The sequence below is a fragment of the Pleurodeles waltl genome, chromosome 5 (assembly GCF_031143425.1).
Source record: "Pleurodeles waltl isolate 20211129_DDA chromosome 5, aPleWal1.hap1.20221129, whole genome shotgun sequence".
NCBI classification, from domain to species: domain Eukaryota; kingdom Metazoa; phylum Chordata; class Amphibia; order Caudata; family Salamandridae; genus Pleurodeles; species Pleurodeles waltl.
Window position 1 is genome coordinate 830761855 of NC_090444.1, and position 22964 is coordinate 830784818.

General features: G+C 42.4%; 1 protein-coding gene across 7 annotated transcripts in view; it reads left to right on the top strand.

Annotated features, from left to right (window-relative positions):
• The window catches only part of AKAP7 (A-kinase anchoring protein 7), a 1205386-nt gene that overhangs the window by 14263 nt on the left and 1168159 nt on the right, over positions 1–22964 (top strand). For all 7 annotated transcript variants that reach the window (XM_069234874.1, XM_069234875.1, XM_069234876.1 and 4 more), the window contains exon 2: positions 15977–16144. In XM_069234874.1, coding sequence (XP_069090975.1) covers positions 15977–16144 — 168 coding nt within the window. The remainder of the gene's footprint in view (positions 1–15976; positions 16145–22964) is intronic.

Here is a 22964-nt window from a genome sequence, read left to right on the forward strand (position 1 = left end):
TCGAGTACTTTCTTTAGCATGAGAATCAGGAAACACTCTGAGCAATTTCTAAACAACCATATGAATCTCCTTTTAAGAATACATATCAGGAACAGCATTACATCTAGAATTCTGGTATTGTTGTGTTCATCTCAGAAAAAACATTGGGAAGTGAATTGCGCACATTGCAGATTTTTATATGAGTATTAAACACCATAAAGGATTGTGCACCATGAAATCACACAACGTAGATTCAAGGAATAAATCACGCAACGTGTCAACTTGAAATGCTACCAAGAAAATGTCTTAGAATAGTAGCGCACAGTAATTTACCTTATTTATACACGAGGAAAGAATTGCGCATCTTGCCGATTCAAATGCCACCATACAAATATCAAGAAATGGTAGCGCACAATGAACAACATGAAAAGCACTCAGGGAAAGAATCGCGCGTCTTGTCGATTCAAATGCCACCATGCAAATGCCAAGAAATGGTAGCGCACAATGAATAACATGAAAAAACATTCAAAGAAAGAATCGCGTGTGTTGCCGATTCGAATGCCACCATGTAAATGCCAGAAAAAGGTAGCGCACAATGAACAGCATGAATTACACACGAGAAGTGAATCGCGCATTTCACAGATTCGAATGCCACCATGTAAATGTCAAGAAAAGGTAGCGCGCAATGAACAACAAAGTTAAATGCTCATGAAACGAGTTGCACGTCTTGCCAACTCGTAAAACATCATGTAAATGTCAAGAAATATCAGCGCGCAATGAACAACCATGTAATAACGAAGTCAAATCTTTATGGAATAAATTGCGCGTTCTCCCTATTTGCAAACCACCATACAAATGTCAACAAATGGCAGCGCACAAGTAATCTGTTATTCATTTAAGAATTAAAATCAAGAATATGAAAATTCTCAATTACGGTGTTTGGAAATGTCCAAACACCGTCTTACCGCCTGGAAACAGTGATCACCAATGAGAGGTGAGTGCAGAAGACTGGAAAATCCAAATAGGCCGCTGGGACAGGAGCTCAGGAAGAAGCTGCTGCTCTGCACCGGGACCTTTGAATAGTGAGCACTGGAAGTTGGGCTGACTCTCTTTTATAGAGTCTTGGCCCAGCCTAGAACCACGCCCAGGCATGTTGCAGGGAAAGTCTCTAGAAGGCCCTGGAAAGGGACCACACCCTAACACACTCTGAATGTCTGCAGCAATACATTGCAAATGTACAGTATTTATAAACACCTTAAAAATGAATCTTTTGGATGGAATTCTGCAATGCAAAAGGTTAAACAATAACATATCATCACAATGCATAAATTACATTATCTTTTGAGTGTTGGGTTTTTGCATTCTAGATGCCCGTAGAGCGCGCACTGTCCTGGTGTTGACATTTAGAGCTTAAGTCCTGTAAAGGCATGGGGGCAGCTGCTGCTTGCTGATCAATCCAGTCCTTTAGACGTGACTGTCTTATGGAAGGAGAATTTAATTCAGCAGCTGGCTGTATAAAAAATCATAGTGTTCAGTAAATTCAGTTGGCTTCAGTGACATCTATTCTTGATCTCTTTTAATTCTCCTTTTCGGATTGTGATGTATTGGTTATTGCTGATATCTTCACTGACAAACATTAAGAGATTGCAAGAAAAAAAATTAACAACATATATAAATAAACATAAACAGATGCGAAGTTGAGGGGGAGCATTATTGTGAGAGAGCGTAGTTTATATAATCTATATTAACATGAGATGTTTATGAAATAGTGTGCAATAATGCTGCATAGAAAACTGTATCAGTAGGTTTTGCTTAAACGTGCACCTGAAATGTGACCACGGGGAGTGGCCGCCAATGTATACCTGGACTAATGAAAATGACTAATGTTTATGAATTATTGTAGTTGAATAGTTTTATTCTAATTATTAATGATTATGTTATTGAAGTTTTGCTAATAAACCTTGTAGGCCTTAAGTTGGCATGAGCCGAAGCTTAGCTGCCTGGCTCTCATATTAAATGTATTTTTCCTAACGTGCAGTGTGCTGACTCGCAAAAGGACATGACCTCTTGTTTTCTTCAAACTAGAAGCTGAATGTAACCATAGTAAATCCGTTCTCATGAAATTCATATTGCTTGTAGAAATGTACTAGCTAAAAGCAACAGTGTAGATTAATGTAATGTACAAGGTCGCTCAAACCGGTACAGACAATGGAGCTACTGACCAAAAGATGTGCAAAGAATTACAGAAGGATGAAATCATACCAGACGTGCTACCTCTGAAAACGTCAATCATATGGACCAATAAACTGTCTGTGAACTAATGTGGGGTGAAAGATTTAATTACATAATCTGTTTTTAATTGGCTAAAGACAGTGGGGTGCAACATTCATCCAATCAACTTTTAGGGGAATGTACAACGAAAAAGGGATAAAAACCTATGACGCGGGGAGCCATTTAGATTGGTTAGGGAAATGTTGTCGATTTGATCCAGAAACTTTGTCACTCTGTTTGGTGACTTATTGGTTTTACTTAAACCATCCTCTTCTTTAGATTGCCCATTTTTTACACTTTACCTCCTTATGAGGGAAGTGCCCCTATTCTCCCGAGAGCTGAATATCTGATTGATGGTGAATCAACTGATGTCCTGAAGACGAAGACCGAACCTGAGTGCTGACCCAAACCTTGGAGAGTAACTATGACAATGAAATTGTGATCTGTCTGTTTGCTTTCCTTTCTAGGTACCAACTGCTTACTTTTGACAGAGTCCATAGCTAGATGTTTTCCAAATTGGTGTTCTAAATTGTTTTGCATGAAGCCCAACATGCCAGTGCTAATTAGAGGTTAGTTCAGAGGGATTCACTAAAACTGACGCAAACAGACAAACGATTGAATCAATGCTGTGTTGACGATACTCTGCTAAAGATAGTTTATGTTCACATCATGCTATGTTCTGATGTTTATGATTCTTGCTTTGATGAAATCTTATCAGAGTTGCCATATCGTGACGATGCTATTGTGTTTCTTGGTTTTGAGATTAATAAATCTGCTCTTAGAATTGTAATCAATAGGGAATAAACTTCATAAAATTATACTAAACTGGTGTGGTTATTCATGACTGCAAGGTCATGGTGGTGTCCTGAATTGATTAATGTCTTTGACTAAAGTGAAATGCATTGTTGTGATAAATATTGATGACATTATTGACATATTGATTGACATATTGATTAGCTATCTCGTCCTAAGGTGTCTCTCAACTGGGTCAAAAGATTCATTGGCCTAAAAACGAGTCCTGATGTGTAATAACGCGTCCCTCTATGATAATTTATCAGTTCTGGTAGCAGAGCAACGGTTTGGCCCTTTGGGGCCTTAGGACGGAGAATTACTGTTTAGATTGTTTTTCTGAGATAATGCAAATTGGAGAGATGATGTGTTTCTAAATTCCCCATGACTTTATTGGGATCTCGGAGCCTGCCTAAGGGAGTTGGGAATGTTCTTGGCATTTTAGCATGTGTGGTGTAGAATTTGCGCTTGCTATCTTATGCATTTTGCAGGTGATTTGTGAAGTTTGTGTATGTTTAGGTCAGGTAATGTTGTTTTAGTAGGAGTGGGCGTACTCTGCAGTATGAGAGTAGGTAAGTCGGCGTACTTCATGTGAGAGTGTGGCGCTTTGTGCTAAAAAATTATCCACATGGTTGGTTGGTAATGTACGGACCCGTCGTGGTCTAAGACTCCGGAGTATGTTGACAAGTGTAGGAGACACTTGGGTTTATGTTGTAATTTGTGCGGTTTAATAGGTAAATTGGGCGTGGTTGACAAGTCAAGTTTGAGTCAAATTGAGTGTATGAAACCTTCGATGGAGATTTGGCAAGTTCTATAGTGCACTAGAACAAACCATTGGCAAGTCGAGAGTAGGATTTGCGGGTCAAATTCTGCTTGTGGGTGCGGGAACTGAGAAGGAGAGAGTAGCGGCCGAGGCTTCAAGTGAAATCTCTGTAAAGTTCTGAAGAGAATGTGTTACCCTTTCCTGTAGTAAACCGGCAAATTTGAGTTGTTGTTGTTGTTAAGGGTGCTCGCAATATATTGCATTAGTTTGGTGTGAATCCAGTGTGGGGAGGACAAGCCGCAAGACTTTGTCAGCTGCAGTGTGTGTGAGTGTGACGTCAGTGGTGCCGTCCGTGAGAGGCAATAGGTTGAGAAAGGTGGGTGAAGAGTGTCCTGGGAATTAAAGTCACTTTCTGATTAAATACAAACAAAAGAAAAGACGCAAAGATGAACTTCATCAAGGCTTTTAGGAGCGCTCTGAAAGGAGACGCATACATTATGGCGAGTGAGGGGGAGCCTACACCGCCTGAGGGTACTCCAGCTTATATAGTAATAGAGGAAAAGGGAGTCGCGCCTTGCTTATGGATGAAACAGTGGCGCAAACTAACAGAGAAGGAGGGATGTTTAGCGTTTCCGGAACACGGAACATTCAATACGAGAATTTTAGAGAATTTGAGATGGATGTTAAGTGTACAATAGCCACCTCCGAGGCCAGCCCAGTATGAGGCATTAGCGGTCTGGGATTTAATGGCCATACGACAAAGACAACAGAAATTTGAAAGGAGAATGAAAAGGGCAGAGAAGACTTTAGCTGAGGCTAGATGGGACAATGAGAGCAAAATGTGGAGAAGGGGGATAGTTGACGGACTTAAATTGTTTCCAGCAATAACACACACGGAGACGAAACACAGGGAAAGAAAGCCACCTGCAAGACAGACAAGGACCCTAATAAGCCTAAAGAGACTAAGAGGTCTTGGATAGAAGAAGATGATTTAGATGATGAAGAGTTTCTTAATCAATTATTGCATGATCGCCCGCCACCTTATGCAGTAGATGACAATGTCCCAAGCACTAGTGCGGGTCCTAGGAACCAGACGCAGGATAAGGAAGTTACAGATACAGTGCAGACTAGTGATACGGTTTTGACACAAAGTGGTGTCAGTGTACCCACTGCGCCAGACATGCAGATACAGTTGCAATCTCCACCGTAGATACAGAGAATCTATCCAGACGTCCCAGTACTAGAGACGACTACGAATCTGATAGTGCTGCCTGATCCGATATATACAAAATCGAGGTTAGTGCAGATTGAGCCAACTCCCAATTGCTGCCCCAGCCGCACCAACAGCTGATTCCGAATTATAGTCCAGCAGCAGGATCTCTGTTAGTACCTGCACCATCTACAGTGAGTCAAGCTTTGGGAGTTACTGCTCCGCGAGGTTTGGGACCAGGTCAGACACCAGCTGCCATATCATTACCAATTACTGTTGGTCCACCTGTACCACTATATGCACAGGGTAAACCTGTCACATGTGATCAAGGGGTGGGGACCCAGGAAATAATGAGGGAAGGGTTCACAGGAACCCACCGATCAATATCACCAAGATCGCAAACAGCCAAACACCTCAGATATCTGTTAGACCATAGTCCAATTGGGGCTCCTTTGGAGGCAATGAGACAAGTAGGGTCAAGTGTGTTAGCCCCACAGACAATGAGTGCGGATGCATCACAAGCACCATTGATGCAGTCAGGAAATATCTCGTTGCAAGGCGTTTCCGTGCAGCAACTGAATGAGTGGTTGGGAAATAGCAAAACTTCACAACCTGTTACAGTGACTACAGAACGATCAGAGAGAGATGATTACTTAAACTTTGTAAGATTGGGTGTGGAAGCTGCTGAACTAGTGGAAGGAACAATAGGGGTAAATAGATTAGAATCATACACAGAAGCAGAATTAAGGTATCTGTGCCCCAAAATCACTAAAGAAGTAGGCAAGATACATCAGAGGTTGGCGAACCTGGCAGATAAATACAATATTGATATTGAGAATACTAAACATTTGAAGAGAAGCTACAGACTGGACTTCGACTCTAAAGATTTTGATCACATGATGTCGGCCAGAATAAAAGTGCATCTTAAGGAAATACTGCAAAGTGCGCAGATTTGGGGAGCATTAGAAAAGTGGGAAGGCAAATGGGCAAAGAAAAGAGATAAAGAGAAAGGTGACAGTCTGGGATCAAGTCAGACTAAAGCCTCACCGCACACCGGGACGGTAAAGATACTGCCAATGAGAGAGACAGCTGGAGGGGTCCTAGTCCATGTACCGTGGTCTAGGGGAGACATTTTGTCCTTCACAAATGATTACCCCAGGTTGAGGGCGAAACCAATAGAATGGTACCAGCAGACAGACAGATTTGTGAAGCTTGCAAAATGTCTCTGGGAAGACTTAAATACCTTGTTTGAGATCATTGTTCCACCTGACTTATGGCTTGAGTGCAAGAGAGGTGTGGACTGGCCGACACAGGAGCCGGCAAAGGATAAGGTGACTGGAGCACCTTCTGAGGAGGTGATGAAGTACTATCATAAAGTGATTGAGTTTTTGAAGCAGAAAGTGTCGCCGAAAGTGACTGATTGGCAGAAAATCGATCGAACCTCACAGGAGGTTAAAGAGTCTATTCATGCTTATTATGAGAGATTGATGAAAGCATTCAAACATTACAGTGGCACTGAGACTATTGAGCCGAAAGACATGAACCATCTTGTATTCAGATTTGTTGAAGGGCTGAGACCAGAGGTGAGCCAGATGATTAAGAATCATTTGATCTGTTGGCAAGCAAAGCCGATTGATGAGGTGTTGCAGTATGCGAAATACTGCAGTGATGAGATCGAGCTGAAGCAGAGAAAGCTGAAGGAGAAAGTGATGGTGATGCAGATTAAGGCAGCGCAGGCAGGTATGCAGGGAAATGGGATTCAGCAGATGATACAACAGCAACCGCAAGGGAATGGCGTGTTTCAGGCACAACCTAGAGGCCGAGGTCGAGGTTTTGTGAATCGCGGACCAGATTTGAATACTGTTGTGGTACAAAATGACGTACAAGGGATGAAAAAGATGTCACCATGTCACGCGTGCGGGGGCGTCGGGCATTGGAAGCAGGAATGCCCAAATATGGTGCAGTATGGTGTCATTCAACAAAGCACTGATATTGGTACATTTCAAAATGTGAGGGGTCCAAAAGTGAGAGGTCAAAATCAGAACCTCCAAAATAACATGGTTCAGATGCAGGGGTTACAGCCCATGCAGTTAATACAAATGACCCGTGTTCAACCGGCACAGATGCAGCAGGTACAACAGCAGGTTCCCATGGTACCTAGACAGCAAATGCAATTACCATTAGCTCCAATGGGACAGCAACAGCTGATGCTTCCTCAGCAGGTCACAGGACAAATGATGAGTCGAAATAACACAGTACAGCAATTCCCATTGCGTGGTGAGGATGGAATAAATGATGAATGGTCGGATGATAGTTCAGACAGTGAGGAGTGCAGGCTTGCTGCGTCCCTAGAAGTAGATCAGAGGCGACCCTATGTAGAGGGAAAGGTGATGGGTCACAAGGTTTCATTCTTGGTAGATACAGGAGCTACACGCTCTACAGTCAGAAGTGCAGAGGTCCCGAAGCTGCCGCTTTCAGTGCGTACCATAAGAGTGGTAGGAGTAGCAAACCAGTATCTGACAAATCCGATTACTGACCCGGTTCAGGTTGAGATTGGTAATTTCCAAGGACTACATAAGTTTGTAGTCTGTGATTCAAGTCCTGTGTCCCTACTGGGAAGAGACTTATTGTGCAAGACGAAATGTTTGATTACCTGTTCTAATGAAGGAATTGAAGTGCAAACAAACAGTGATGATGGACAGTTTTCAGAATTAGAGTCACAGACTACAAACAAAGACTACCCTTTGATAACCTTATTCCCGATGCTTACAGTGACTGACTTACCAGCTGAGTTACAGGGAACAGTGACAGAGAAAGTGTGGGACCTAACAGGAAAGGAAGTGGGACTGATAAAAGGAGTAGAACCGGTTAAAGTACAGGTTAAGCCGAATGTGGTGTTTCCCCAAGTACCGCAATACCACATGGCACAAGATGTCCTTATTCAGGTGTCACAAATAATTGCGGACTTTGGAAAGCAAGGAGTTCTGAAGGCGGTATTGAGCAGCCCGTGTAATTCACCAATAATGGGTCTGAAAAAGCCTTGTGGGAAGGTTCGAATTGTGCAGAACTTGAGGAAAATAAACAAGATTGTGGTAAAGTGTTGCCCTATAGTGCCGACCCCAGCAGTGATTATGTTTCAGGTTCTGTGTGATGCAGAATGGTTCACGGTTGTGGATTTGTCACAAGCGTTCTTTTCGGTGCCTCTTCATGAGGACAGCCAATTTCTCTTCAGTTTCAAATTCCTGGACAAGGTGTACAGTTGGTGCAGAATTCCTCAAGGGTTTTCTGAGTCAGCATCCATCTTCAATCAGATATTGAAGAAGGACTTGGAGTCATTAGAACTGCCTTTCAGTTCGACTCTGGTCCAATACATTGACGACTTGTTGATTGCGTCCAGAACAAAAGATGACTGCAGGTTTGACACAATTGCTTTATTGAATCATCTGGGAAAGAATGGACATAAAGTGTCCCCAAAGAAGCTGCAGTACTGTCAGAAAGAGGGGAAATACTTAAGGCACTTGATTGAGAAAGGGTCCAGGAGAATATCAAAAGAAAGGGTGACAGCCATACTGCAGATGAACCCCCCGACAACAAAGAGGGATGTCAGGATGTTTTTGGGAATGGTGGGCTACTGTCGTCAGTGGATTCCAAACTTTTCGATTATCTCTAAACCATTGATAAAACTGACAGACAAGGAAACTAAGGATGACCCGTATACCATAATTCTGTCAGAGGAAGAGCTTGAGTCATTCATGGAATTGAGAGAGTGCATGTGTAGGGCACCAGCCTTAGGTATGCCTGATTACACAAAGCCTTTTCTACTGTTCTGTCATGAACGTGATGCTTGTTCTTTATCTGTTTTAACACAGGTCCATGGAGGTGCAAACCACCCAGTAGCATATTTTTCAGCTACTTTGGACCCAGTCGCAGCAGCCTTACCGGGTTGTTTGCGTGCAGTTGCAGCAGTTGGTCAAAGCCTCACGCAGTGCGAAAGCATAGTGATGGGACATCCCCTAACAATAATGGTTCCACATTCAGTTGAAATCCTGTTAACCCGAACTAAAACTCAGCATATGACAAATGCCCGACTTACCCAATATGAGACAATTATTCTAGGATCACCTAATGTTTCCTTGAAAAGATGTACTGTGTTGAACCCGGCAACTCTACTTCTTGTTGAAAACACTGAGATTAACAATGCAGAGGAAGTGGAGCACGACTGTCTTGAGGTAACAGAACTATGTACCAAACCCAGACCTGACATTAAAGATACACAGTTAGAAGAAAATGACTGCATTATGTTTGTTGATGGATCCTGCTTGAGAGACTCAGTCGGAATACTGAGAGCCGGTTATGCTGTGTGTACAATCACCGGTATTATAGAAGCTTCCTGGCTCGAAAGAGTGTATTCCGCACAAGTGGCTGAATTAATTGCCCTTACTAAGGCATGCCATGCAGCAGTAAACCTGAAAGTCACTATCTATACTGACAGCAGATATGGATTCGGAATTGTACATGATTTTGGCCAATTATGGTCACAGAGGGGTATCATGACCTCCTCTGGCTCGCCAGTGAAAAATGGCGAACAAATTAAGGATTTGTTACATGCAATTCAGTTACCTCTTGAAATTGCCGTGGTGAAATGCAATGCTCACGTTAAGTCGCAAGAAACGGCTATGCAGATCAAGTCGCAAGGTTTTGCGCATTTAACTGTATATCGTTCAAGGAACAGTGGGAATTGTTACCGCAAACTGAAAATGAAACATGTTTGAACTTTGCATAAGAGTAGTTGATACTTTAGATGAGCTAAAATCACTGCAGGGCCGTGCTAGCAGAGAAGAAAAACGCTCCTGGCAGAGAATGCAATGCGTACAAAGAGCTGACGACTTGTGGGTTTCAGAGGAGGGGAAATTGGTATTGCCAAACAGCCTTTTGTCACAGTTTGCCAGGCTTTATCATGGGCAGGCACATCTTGGGAGAGACGCAATGATCAGATTGTTCAAAATTGACTGGTTTAATCTGAAATTCAGAGAAGCCGCAGAGGTTACCTGTCACAGGTGCATCATCTGTCAACAGATGAATGCAGGAACAGGGACTGTGGTGACTTTGAGCCACATAGGGAGAGCTGGAGGTCCGTTTAGCAAGATGCAAATGGATTTAATTGAGATGCCAATGTGTGGAGGCTTGAGATACGTGTTGGTGATTGTGTGTGTTTTCAGCCACTGGATAAAGCCTATCCTACAAGTAGAAATGACAGTCTCACAGTTGCAAAGCTGTTGCTTAGAGAGCTAATACCAAGGCTAAGATTTCCGGTCTCTTTAGAATCAGATAGGGGCAGACACTTCGACAATGTGGTGATTAAGCTCTTGTGTGCTGCATTAGACATTGAACAGAAGCTGCATTGTAGCTACCGCCCGAAGCATCAGGCCTAGTGGAACAGATGAATGGTACCTTGAAGTCGAGAATGGCAAAAATGTGCGCAGCTACCAATATGAAGTGGCCAGATGCATTGCCTTTAGTGCTGATGTCAATGAGAAACACACCTGATAAGAACACAGGATTATCCCCCCATGAGATACTCGGGGGCAGAGCTATGAGGTTGCCCGCAGTATCTGCAAATGCTCTTGTGAATATCACAGATGATATGGTGTTGGACTACTGCAAGGGTTTGGCTGACGTGATCCGCTCTTTTTCCCACCAGGTGGAGGCCAACACATTGCCACCGATCAGTGATCCAGGTCACACCCTGCAAGCCAGTGACTGGGTGGTTGTCAAAAAACACGTAAGGAAGTTGTGTTTGGAGCCGCGCTGGAAGGGGCCATATCAAGTAATACTGACAACAACCACTGCTGTGAAATGTGCAGGTGTTCCAAATTGGATACATGCCAGTCACACAAAGAAGGTGACGTGTCCGACTGATGAGGAACTTGAAGTTTCCGACTCAGCAATTCCAGAGAAGGAAGTCTCAGGGCCGGAGAACAGTCAAAGGGGAACTGAGACTGCAGGAGAGCCCACTGAGGACGGCCTAGTCCCTCAAACAGTAAACAAGTTCGAGAGAGGTGACAATGAGCCTATCTCAGTAGAGGCAGCAGCAGAACTAAGTCAAGGAGAGGTTCTCCCAGAAGTAGACGGATACGGGTTAGAGCTTGAACCAGTTACAGACCCAGAAGAAGAAGAGGGGCAAAGAGCAGAGGGAGGTCAAAGCACACTGACATCTCCCGAGCCAGTTGCAGGTCCGCCAAGAGAAAACACCATAGCACAAGAGGAGGGTGCTGTTCAGCGTCCTGAAAAGCCAAGTAGGAAGAAGACTCATAAAGGTGATAACTGGCCAAAGAAACAAGCTGCAAGAGAAAAGGTCGTACCAGGTGAAACAATAGCAGAAGAAATCGATACAACCAGAAAAGAGGATCTAAGTGAAGGAGAATTACAAAGTGAACGCAGACTGAAAAGAAAAAGAGTCGCAAATAGAAGGTACGCAGGTCCTGAATGGGCATATGCAACGACATCTGAATGGCAACAAGAATTCTTAGCGTTTTGTTTTGATCGAGAGGAGCCAGGCCAATATTACGGTACCTGAATTCAAACAGGAAAAGAAACTGTGTTAAAAATTGAAATTGAGATTGAAAGCTGAAAAGCTGAGAAAAGAGACTAATAAATTACTGGATGTTACACTGATAACCTGAATTGACTTTGAAACCCGATTATGACAAGCTGCTAAACCTGATTTGACAAAAGGGTCCTGGGGTGATTGAAACGCTGTAAATACACGCAGAGAGAAAGAGAGACTTTGCATCAAGAGGAAAAAAAAAAGAGCTTTTAAATCGCCCTCAAGTTGATTGTTTGTTTTGAGTTATTCTGCTATCTGATTCTTTACAGATCATGGCGTACACTAGAGGTAATAACAGAAAGGTTAAAGTGTGTGGTTGGTTAAGTGTTATTTTAGGTATTGTGTGTGCAGTAATAATTGAAGGTGTGATTGTGGGAATGCCGTGGTTGGATAAGAAAGCGACTAACAATGCTTCAAAACCTGAGACTGCTACACTAACACCATGGGAAAAATTTGAACAAGTTACACAACACTTGCATGAGGGAACTAATTAAAAAGGGGAACTTTCTACTAATGTCTTCTATCGCTTATTGAATGAGTATGTAGATGCGAGAAACTGTTATGTGTGCACAAAGATTCCTTCATCAGTACAAGAGGGGGGTCACCTATCATAGTCTGCCTTTAACATATGGGATAAGCTGTAGTCTACTACTAACAAGATTCCATGATCAGGAACATGTGCAATATTTGTATTCTAATTTGGATGTAGTGTTTTCGTTTGTGCCTGTGATTGAGTTTCTGAACAAATTAGCTAAAGAGCATAGTATAAAATTAGTTAGAGGTTTCTTTGAACCAACACTGACATTTGGGACAGCTTATGCACACCGCAACAATCTGACTTGCTTACTAACGCCCGTAGAGAAAAGCTTTTTAGATCACACTGATGATAGACGCAAAGCATTGAAAGAGAGACTAGAAAAGGGATTAGAAAAACGTACATACGCAAATGATTATGCTTATACTGCAATAAAGACGCAAGGCAAATTAGCTATAGATGCATTACATGTAGGCAGGCTTTGTATATATAGGCCAAAATCTGATCATGACACTTTATTTGTGGGAACGAGTGAATGCAGGCATGTGTTTTTGTTTCAGAGTAAATGCACATTCATGTTAAATGGACAGGATCCAGCGATTCCTGGGATCTATTATATCTGTGGACTTAATGCTTATTACCATCTCCCTAAGGGATGGTATGGAACATGTTATTTGGGAATAGTTTTCCCAAAGATTTACCAGATTGATGACTTAAAACAAATACCTAAGATGTCTGAATTACAACATACAAGACAAAAGAGAGAGACAGCGGCTGCTGTCGTTGGTGACATATTTGGAGCCATAATTCCTTCAGTAGGGGTTATTTTAAACTCCATAAAGATTCAAAAGTTGTCTACTATTGTGGATAACATGCTGCCAAATTTGACAGCGGCTATACTCCTGATGGATACTGAACTTGCTGCGGAAAGAGCTATGACTCTTCAAAATCGGCTTGCTTTAGGCATTCTTTTAGCAAAGAGCGGCGGAGTCTGTAAGATGCTTAACGAGTGTCATTGATGCTCATTTATTCCAGATAATAGCAAAAAGATTAGAGGTATGCTTACTAACCTAATGAGAGATAGTGCAGATTTGAAGGAACTGAAGGAACATGGAGTTTGGGAAAAAGTGGGAAAAGGAATTGCCAGAGTAGGGAGCTGGTTTAGCAATATTTGGAACGGGGTTCTTGCAAAAATACTAGGGGGTCTGTTAATTGTTCTGATCTGTTTATTGGGTTTGTGGGGAGCATGCAAAATTAATGACAGAATTAAAAGAAATTGGACGAAGCGAAGCAAAAGAAACGAAGAAAATGAAAGGGAGAAAATGTTTAATGAAATTTGGGAGAGTTCACACAAAGGTCAAGATGTTGAAATGCGCATTATGCGCAGGGTGAAAAATTAAAAGTGAAAGGTTGAAAGGGAAAGGTTTGTGTGATGACGATCGTCATCAGAGGAGGGACTGAGAGAGCGTAGTTTATATAATCTATATTAACATGAGATGTTTATGAAATAGTGTGCAATAATGCTGCATAGAAAACTGTATCAGTAGGTTTTGCTTAAACGTGCACCTGAAATGTGACCACGGGGAGTGGCCGCCAATGTGTACCTGGACTAATGAAAATGACTAATGTTTATGAATTATTGTAGTTGAATAGTTTTATTCTAATTATTAATGATTATGTTATTGAAGTTCTGCTAATAAACCTTATAGGCCTTAAGTTGGCATGAGCCGAAGCTTAGCTGCCTGGCTCTCATATTAAATGTATTTTTCCTAACGTGCAGTGTGTTGACTCACAAAAGGACCCGTTCTCATGAAATTCCTATTGCTTGTAGAAATGTACTAGCTAAAAGCAACAGTGTAGATTAATGTAATGTACAAGGTCGCTCAAACCGGTACAGACAATGGAGCTACTGACCAAAAGATGTGCAAAGAATTACAGAAGGATGAAATCATACCGGACGTGCTACCTCTGAAGACATCAATCATATGGACCAATAAACTGTCTGTGAACTAATGTGGGGTGAAAGATTAAATGACATAGGGCCTGATTCTAACTTTGGAGGACGGTGTTAAACCGTCCCAAAAGTGGCGGATATACCACCTACCGTATTACGAGTTCCATAGGATATAATGGACTCGTAATACGGTAGGTGGTATATCCGCCACTTTTGGGACGGTTTAACACCGTCCTCCAAAGTTAGAATCAGGCCCATAATCTGTTTTTAATTGGCTAAAGATAGTGGGGTGCAACATTCATCCAATCAAGTTTTAGGGGAATGTACAACGAAAAAGGGATAAAACCTATGACACGGGGAGCCATTTAGATTGGTTAGGGAAATGTTGTCGATTTGATCCAGAAACTTTGTCACTCTGTTTGGTGACTTATTGGTTTTACTTAAACCATCCTCTTCTTTAGATTGCCCATTTTTTACACTATACCTCCTTATGAGGGAAGTGCCCCTTTTCTCCCGAGAGCTGAATATCTGATTGATGGTGAATCAACTGATGTCCTGAAGACGAAGACCGAACCTGAGTGCTGACCCAAACCTTGGAGGGTAACTATGACAATGAAATTGTAATTTGTCTGTTTGCTTTCCTTTCTAGGTACCAACTGCTTACTTTTGACAGAGTCCATAGCTAGATGTTTTCCAAATTGGTGTTCTAAATTGTTTTGCATGAAGCCCAACATGCCAATGCTAATTAGAGGTTAGTTCAGAGGGATTCACTAAAACTGACGCAAATAGACAAACGATTGAATCAATGCTGTGTTGACGATACTCTGCTAAAGATAGTTTATGCTCACGTCGTGCTATGTTCTGATGTTTATGATTCTTGCTTTGATGAAATCTTATCAGAGTTGCCATATCATGACTATGCTATTATGTTTCTTGGTTTTGAGATTAATAAATCTGCTCTTAGAATTGGAATCAATAGGGAATAAACTTCATAAAATTATACTAAACTGGTGTGGTTATTCATGACTGCAAGGTCATGGTGGTGTCCTGAATTGATTAATGTCTTTGACTAAAGTGAAATGCATTGTTGTGATAAATATTGATGACATTATTGACGTATTGATTGACATATTGATTAGCTATCTCGTCCTAAGGTGTCTCTCAACTGGGTCAAAAGAATAATTGGCCTAAAAACGAGTCCTGATGTGTAATAAATTATCATAGAGGGACGCGTTATCAAGTGCAATAAGTTAGATGCCCCATATTTTCATGGTTACAGTTGATTTAAATGGATATAACTTGTCTCCAACATTTAGTGGAAAATCCAGAGAAATTCTATAAGAACTGCAAAGGCATGTGTATGTACCCAAAAGCACTCAACATTTAAGGTGCAGGAACGTAAGTCTAGGTAGACAGTTCTGGATACAAGTATAGGCACCTCTTGGTTTCTCTAGGTGTCTCCTGAATGACAAGCCTCTCAGGTGCGACGTCATCGAGTAAATATCGTCATCTGCTGCTGACCGCACCAACCGCTGCGTTCTCCCTGCGCGGCAAGCAACATATGATAGTTTATACATGTATCAACTAAAAAAAAAAGTAACAAAACCTTGATGGGTTAGATCAACACCCCGCCCATTGCTTGTTACTCCCAGGGCCACTCAGAAGGCGGATGTCTGATTTGGTAGTGCTACTGATGCATGTAAACCTAAAATTATTGTGAAATATGCAGCTAACGCTTAATCTGTTCCCGACTAAACACTTATGTATGCAGAGCACCTTGATATCTTTCAAGGACAAAGGACGCTTCACAAAACCTCTGTCATTTATTCATAAATCTGTTGTTAAATGTACAGTATCTATTTTTTTAGATGCATCTGAAGAACTAGAAAATACAATGGACGAAAATAAACGAAAGAAAAGGAAGAGATGCAGACAAAGAAAGAAGAAAAAGAAGTTGGAGCCACCTGATTCTGCTGACATAAGTTGGTTAGCAGAGTTGCCATTCGTGAACACCAAAACTGGAACCATTTTTGAAAGTAAGTTAGACCTTTTCTGAAATGCTTTTCCATTTGTGATTTTTTTATGTACTTCTTTATGTTTTTATGGTTTGGCATGGAGGAACACACATTTGATTTTATCGTTTTTAATGCCAAAGAAATTAACACTAGAACCAATTCCATAACACTCTACTACAACAAAAGTTAACAATAGTTATTTGCTCTTAACACTTTGAGTTTTTACATTGGCAGTATCCCCAAAAAAGGAACACTAGCTGTTCATATTTTGCAGTATGCGTCATTTATTTAGAGAAACAATAAAAAAGTTGTGGCTTTTAACCACAAAAGAAGATACAATAATAAAGGATTAATGTAATTGAGAACGCCAACCTTTAAGCACAAGCAGTTACTTTGGGAGGCATTCCATTCCATCACTTTAGCTCCACAGGGCCTCTGTGTATGGGGACCAACTGGATCCAAATGAGTTTTTGCTCACATCAGTCAGAAATAGCATGCCACCCAGAGGAATTCTCAGAGATTATTAAGCGTTTATAAATATTTGGTCTAAGCTTTTTCATCTATCACTTTTTTCTTTGTCTCTTTAACCTATATCCTATGAACATTTCTTCGTACATGGCAGTCCTAAACAAAACATCTGAAACTTCTTCTGCCATATGCGTATACGTGTTACTTTCTGTATGTTGTAAGCATTAAACAGTTTGAAGCATTACTGTCATGCCCTCTAAAAAATGTATTGCGTTTTTTCTGAAATAATGTAATTTTCAATTCTTTCAATCATTTAGGATTTTTCTTTCACTGACATACTCCTCTGAAGACCTGACGGAATATGGGCTGCCAAAAGTAGGTCATCCGGCCGTTCACCCAATTTAGAATGGGCGATTTGATGCCTTTCTTTCGCTGTCTATCACTGCCAAGTAAAACCTGGCAACGTGGGACAGTAACAATAAAAAAAGCTGACCCCACGCCACAACTTGTGAGAAAACCCCCTTCCCTGAGCCATTATAGGTTTAGAGGAGCCCAACCCTGGGGCCAAAAGTTCTCAAAAAGGGGAGTGGGGCTCCCTACCCCAGCCACTAACGGCCCCAGGGCCTCACCGCGTGAACTGATTACCACTTAAGGGAAGGTGTCATGTGGACCGCTCCCTGAGCCCTCATTGGCCCCAGGGAGCTACTCCTCTGGGCTGAAATTACCAAAGCAAAAGAGGACATGCTATCTCCTGAGCATTTTTTAATCTCCAGCCATGCGGGAGTAACCACAAAGTCTGCTCTCAGTGGGCGGGAGCTTTAAAAATGGACCTGGGGAATGGGTTCCCCAGGGCCTAATAAGGCTTATGGAGGGAGGCTTTGCTGGCTCCCTCCTTTTTTTTGTAAGTTTCAGCCCCGAGGGTGGGCTCCCCCTAGCCTATAATGGCCAGGGGAGGGCCAAAGGTAACTAGCACTTGCGCCCCCACCATGCACAGTTTTTTCTTCAATAATTTGACTGCTAATGTTTCATTGATATTTTTAATGACGTTATAGAAGTTGTTATGAGTGCTGTAATGTCTGAGATCATTAGCAGTGCATGGCGAGGGCACGAGTTATAATTACCTTAGGGGGCAAGTTATAGTTACTCGAAATAATAATAGCATTTGCTGAATTCTAAATCCCATTGGATATAATGAGATTTAGATTTCGGCAGATTGGATACCCGTCACCGTTGTGACAGTTATCCCCTTTCCTCAATATCTAAATCATGCCCCAAGTTCATTCACCTTCAGAAGTACACCATATCTGAATGTTCTTAGCCATGTGAAAAGTTTTAATTGACTTGCTCAAGTTATATCGTCCTGTGTTCTACACGCAGCTCACAAAAGTTCCTGTATTTACTCCGATAAACACCCTTTGCAGATCCAGGAGCACCACAAACAAGCTACCTTTATTTAGGTAAATATATTTAATTAAGCTAAATTGTAAATAAAATAGCTTCAGTATTACCACTAATCTGCTTTTAAATCCTGTTTGTAAATGTGAAAAAATGACTATCCTATACCTAAATCTCCACACATCACCAGGGCTTTACCGTAAGTGTTTACTATAATGCACACAGGCATTAGGGTGTCAGCCAGGTAGATGGGAAGGCCTATTTTCCTCACTTGCATTGGCATCCACGACAACCAGCAGGAAGCCCTTGATCTTTGAGCACCCTGGAGGGTGAAAAGGCTAAAAGCACAGACCGTGAAGGAAGGACCAGCTTTAGAAGGAACCTTTTCTTCCCTCTTCCAATAAACACTACAGATTTTAGGTGAGTGCTGTGCAGAGTACTAGAGGCATTCTTCAGCTCTTCCCAGTGCCCACTGGCTCAGGTGTCATAGCGTCACCAGAGTTATTTATGATACCCACATTTTATTCAATCAATATTGGATCCAAAGAGCCTTAAAACAACATAAAATCAACATATAAAAGGAGTAATCAAACATACAACAATGTAGTCTAATAAAATCATCATAATAGCACATAGCACTATATCATTTGTGCGGTCACAAGTTAGCCCATACATTGCTATTACAGTGCCCAGAATTACATAAATCACAATAGCTATGTGTCAGTGCTCTATAAAAAACACACTAAAATAGAAAAATAACAGCCATTATATAAACATCATGAAAGCAGCAGAAGTATTGCACATAGGTTATTGTAAAGTGCAACAGAATAATATACAATGAAGTGCAAAAGTATACAATAAAATTGAAACCACAGCTAAATATCAGTCACAATACTTAAGTGGTCAACATTGGACTCTAGTATTTGCTTGTGTATAATCTTTGCAGAAGATAAAAAATTAGCAGCACTAATATAAATCACTTCATTCGTATCAGATCTCATGATTCTCAGTGTTTGTGCATCCTGGCTAATAAATAAAAAAAAGACACATTGGCTTTATCCACTTCTTGAGAGGAAATAAATAACCCTTGCAGAAGTACAGGAAGTGATACAAAGTTTCATTCTCCAGGTTGCATGATGGACATAAAGTACTAGCACAATAGATCACTCCCCAGCTGATGCATCAACTGTTGATAGCTAACATTCAGGGGGTTATTCCAACTTTGGAGGAGGTGGTAATCCGTCCCAAATGTGACGGATTTACCACCAGGCGTATTACGAGTTCCATAGGATATAATGGACTCGTAATACGGCTGGTGGTATATCCGTCACTTTACCGTCACTTTTGGGACGGATTACCACTTCCTCCAAAGTTGGAATAACCCCCACAGTGTCTAAATATAATATATAACTGTTTGGCTAAAGGGCAAGTAATCATGGCAAGAAAAGGTTCGAATGACTGGATCTCTTTGAAGTCTAGAAATCTAGCCATTAGACTGTCCGATTTACATTTTTGTAATTTGTCCTCCCATTAAAGAACCGTTTGTATTTATTTTATCACAGATATAGAGGTAAGAACAGCATCAGCAGGAGAGTCCCAAAGTACAGCAAGAGCAAGCCTACATAACGTTTCCTTAACATACCTTAGGCAAGGTTCTAAAAAATATTTAAAGCACGTTATTTCTAAAAGGAGAAGCCTGTAAGGGGCTAACTCATCATTAAACAACAATCTGTGACAATCCATAGAGGTCTAAATTTACTTATAATGTAATTGGATATACACTCAGATCTAGTAGCTATGTTAAGCAAGGAACACTGTGTGTGGGATTTAGTAAGGACCTAACACATTTATTTTCTACCACTGTTAGGGCCTCATTCTGACTTTGGCGGGCGGCGGAGGCCGCCCGCCAAAGTACCGCCATCAGAATACCGCTGCGCGGTCAAAAGACCGCCGCAGTAATTCTGAGTTTCCCGCTGGGCTGGCGGGCGACCGCCAGAAGGCCGCCCGCCAGCCCAGCGGGAAACCCCCTTCCATGAGGATGCCGGCTCCGAATGGACCTGGCGGAGTGGAAAGGGTGCAACGGGTGCAGTTGCACCCGTCGCGATTTTCAGTGTCTGCTATGCAGACACTGAAAATCTTGGTGGGGCCCTGTTAGGGGGCCCCTGCAGTGCCCATGCCATTGGCATGGGCACTGCAGGGGCCCCACAACACCCGTTACCGCCAACCAGGTTCTGGCGGTCAAAACCGCCAGAACCAGGCTGGCGGTAAGGGGGTCGGAATCCCCATGGCGGCGCTGCCTGCAGCGCCGCCATGGAGGATTCCTCAGGCCAGGGGAAAACCGTCGGGAAACCGCCGGTTTCCCTTTTCTGACCGTGGCTTTACCACCGCGGTCAGAATAGGCCTGGATGCACCGCCAGCCTGTTGGCGGTGCATCCGCGGTCCCCGGCCCTGGCGGTCCATGACCGCCAGGGTCGTAATGACCCCCTTAGTCTCTTAACCTTCGCATGGCCTCAGAACTTTCCACCATACAGAGGAGTTTCCTTCACTTTAGCATTGTAAATTTATACTTCTGAAAAAATACCTTAGTCTTAGCCTTCTTGAACAGCTGTAAAATGGCCCCGGATTCCTGCTGTAACTTAAATGTAATCTTTTCGATCAGAATGGACCAAGGTAACTTCTTAGACAATCTAACTCCAAGATAATCAAAATATTTTACGTGCTCAAGCAGTTTATGTGCTTTGCTACAACACCTCCAAGATTTGTAAGGGTTAAAATACATATATTTTGTCTTTTTGATGGGTCTAGACCCCTCTCTTTTCAAAAGGTTAAAAAGCGATCCACTAAAGTTTGTAGACCATGAGTTCTAGAGATGAGGAGCGTATAACCCGCAAACAATAATGTTGGAATTTTAGAGATCCCCTTTTTTTGGAGCATCATTTCCAGGAAAATCTAAATATTGCACTTGGTTATTTGTGTACAATGAGAAGTGAGTTGAGGCCAATAGACAGCCCTGATGCACTCCTTTCTCAATTTTACAACTATTGGACACCTTGCCCTTTTTACCACACGTAAACCTAGCATAATTTGTCTTGTGCAAACTTACCAAAATTAATAATATACCGTCTGGAAGCCCGCATGTTGCCCAGAACGTCCCATAACTTCTGTTGAAGAATTAAATCGAAAGCTCATTTTAAGTCCACAAAAAAAACATACAAGTGGCCCTTCTCCATTAGCACTTTTTCCAGTGTTTGGTTCAAAAGCAAAATATTCGGCCCATTGTGCTGATCTTCTGCCAGAAACTTGAAATTTGCTTGGAGATCAGATAGAATGTTATTCTCTGTAACCCAACCTGTAAGTTTCCCCAAGATTTGTCAGCAGAAGAGTTTATGCAACCCATCTACCAGTCTAATGGTCCTGTGGTTTTTTGGGATCTTTTCAACTGTTAGAAATTGGGTCTTTAGTTGGCAGTCAAGGACCCTCACTCTAGTCAGGGTAAAGGCGTATCACACTCAGTTAACCCTCGCTCACCCCCTTGCTAGCTTGGTACGAGCAGGCAGGCTTAACTTCAGAGATAATGTGTTAAGTATTTTTTACTGACACACAGTATTACAGTGAACCACTACAAAATGACACCACACATGTTTAGAAAATAGTTAATATTTTATCTAAATAACTAAGACCAAATATGATAAAAATCCACAATACACAGTTAAAAATATGAACTTAGCACTTAAAAGCACAAAAACAGTGCCTAGAGGCACAAATGCTGCAAGTTGGTATTAAGCGGCGTCATGACGGAATCGTTTCCTACAAAGCGACGCCACTGGCGCCATTTACGGAGTCATTCAACCCCCTGGTATAGTACCTTAGTAAACAAGTAGAAAACAGGGCGGTGCACGGAGTCGGGGAACGAGGCATCGCTAGATCCGATGCAGAGTCATTTCCAGTGCTACGGGGCAGAAGGGCAGAGACATCGAGCAGCGGCGTCGGGTCCTTACTGCAGAGTGGTGGAGGTAAAGCGGCGTCGGTTGCAAAGTCAGTCCCTTAGTTCCGGCCGACTCAAATTCAGGTGAAGTCATGATGCCGTGGGGCGACCTCATGGGTCGCAATGACGTCACAGGGCTGGGTGCGCTGCGATGGCGCCAGATGTCACGTACGTCGGACTTACCACACTCCAAAGTCAGCGAAGTCGGGTGGGATCAGCGCCTGTAGCGATACAAAGCCTACAGGGTCGTAGGGTTGTGACACTTCTGCGAGGTCCACAGCCTCAGGGCAGGCGGAGTCACGGTTCTTTACGAAGTTGCATGGCATCATCCGGCATCGTTAGACAGGCTTTTCTCTGGACATTTACTTCCAGGGGCCCAGGAAATGGAATGGCTCCCTCTGGCAAGGCAGAGTCTACAGCAGGCAGACTCAAAACTGGGTTTAGTTTAAAAGATTTATAGAGCGCATGGCTACCCTAGGGCCTCCCAGCGCTAAAGGGACGTAACAACTACTGAGACGGAAATATTGGCTAGCAAAGAGAGTTAGCTCGGAAAAAGGGCAGTTTTTAGTTTTTTCCGAAACAAGCGTTCTGAGGGTTCTTGCCGAAGCTCTAAGGGAAGGGCATTCCAGAGGCGGCTGCTTTAACTGAGAAGAACTTTCCTCCCCTTGAGGACCTCTTAAACCAAGCTATATGTACTAACCAGGAGGTGGTGGATCTCAGCGTTCTAGTGGTAACATAAAAGAAGATGCTTTGCCTGAGAAAAAGAGGACTTTTATTGTGCAGGGCTTTATGAGTCATACATAGGGCTTTAAAGTGAATGCGTTGTTTTATTGGTAGCCAGTGAAGCGCAGCTAGAGCTGGCTTCGCAGAGTGGTGTCTTGGTAGATTCATAAGGAGCCTGGCTGCCGCATTCTGTACGACCTGGAGTTTCTTCACAACATATTCTGGGGAGCTGAGAAAAAGGGAGTTGCCGTAGTCAAGCCGAGAAAGTAT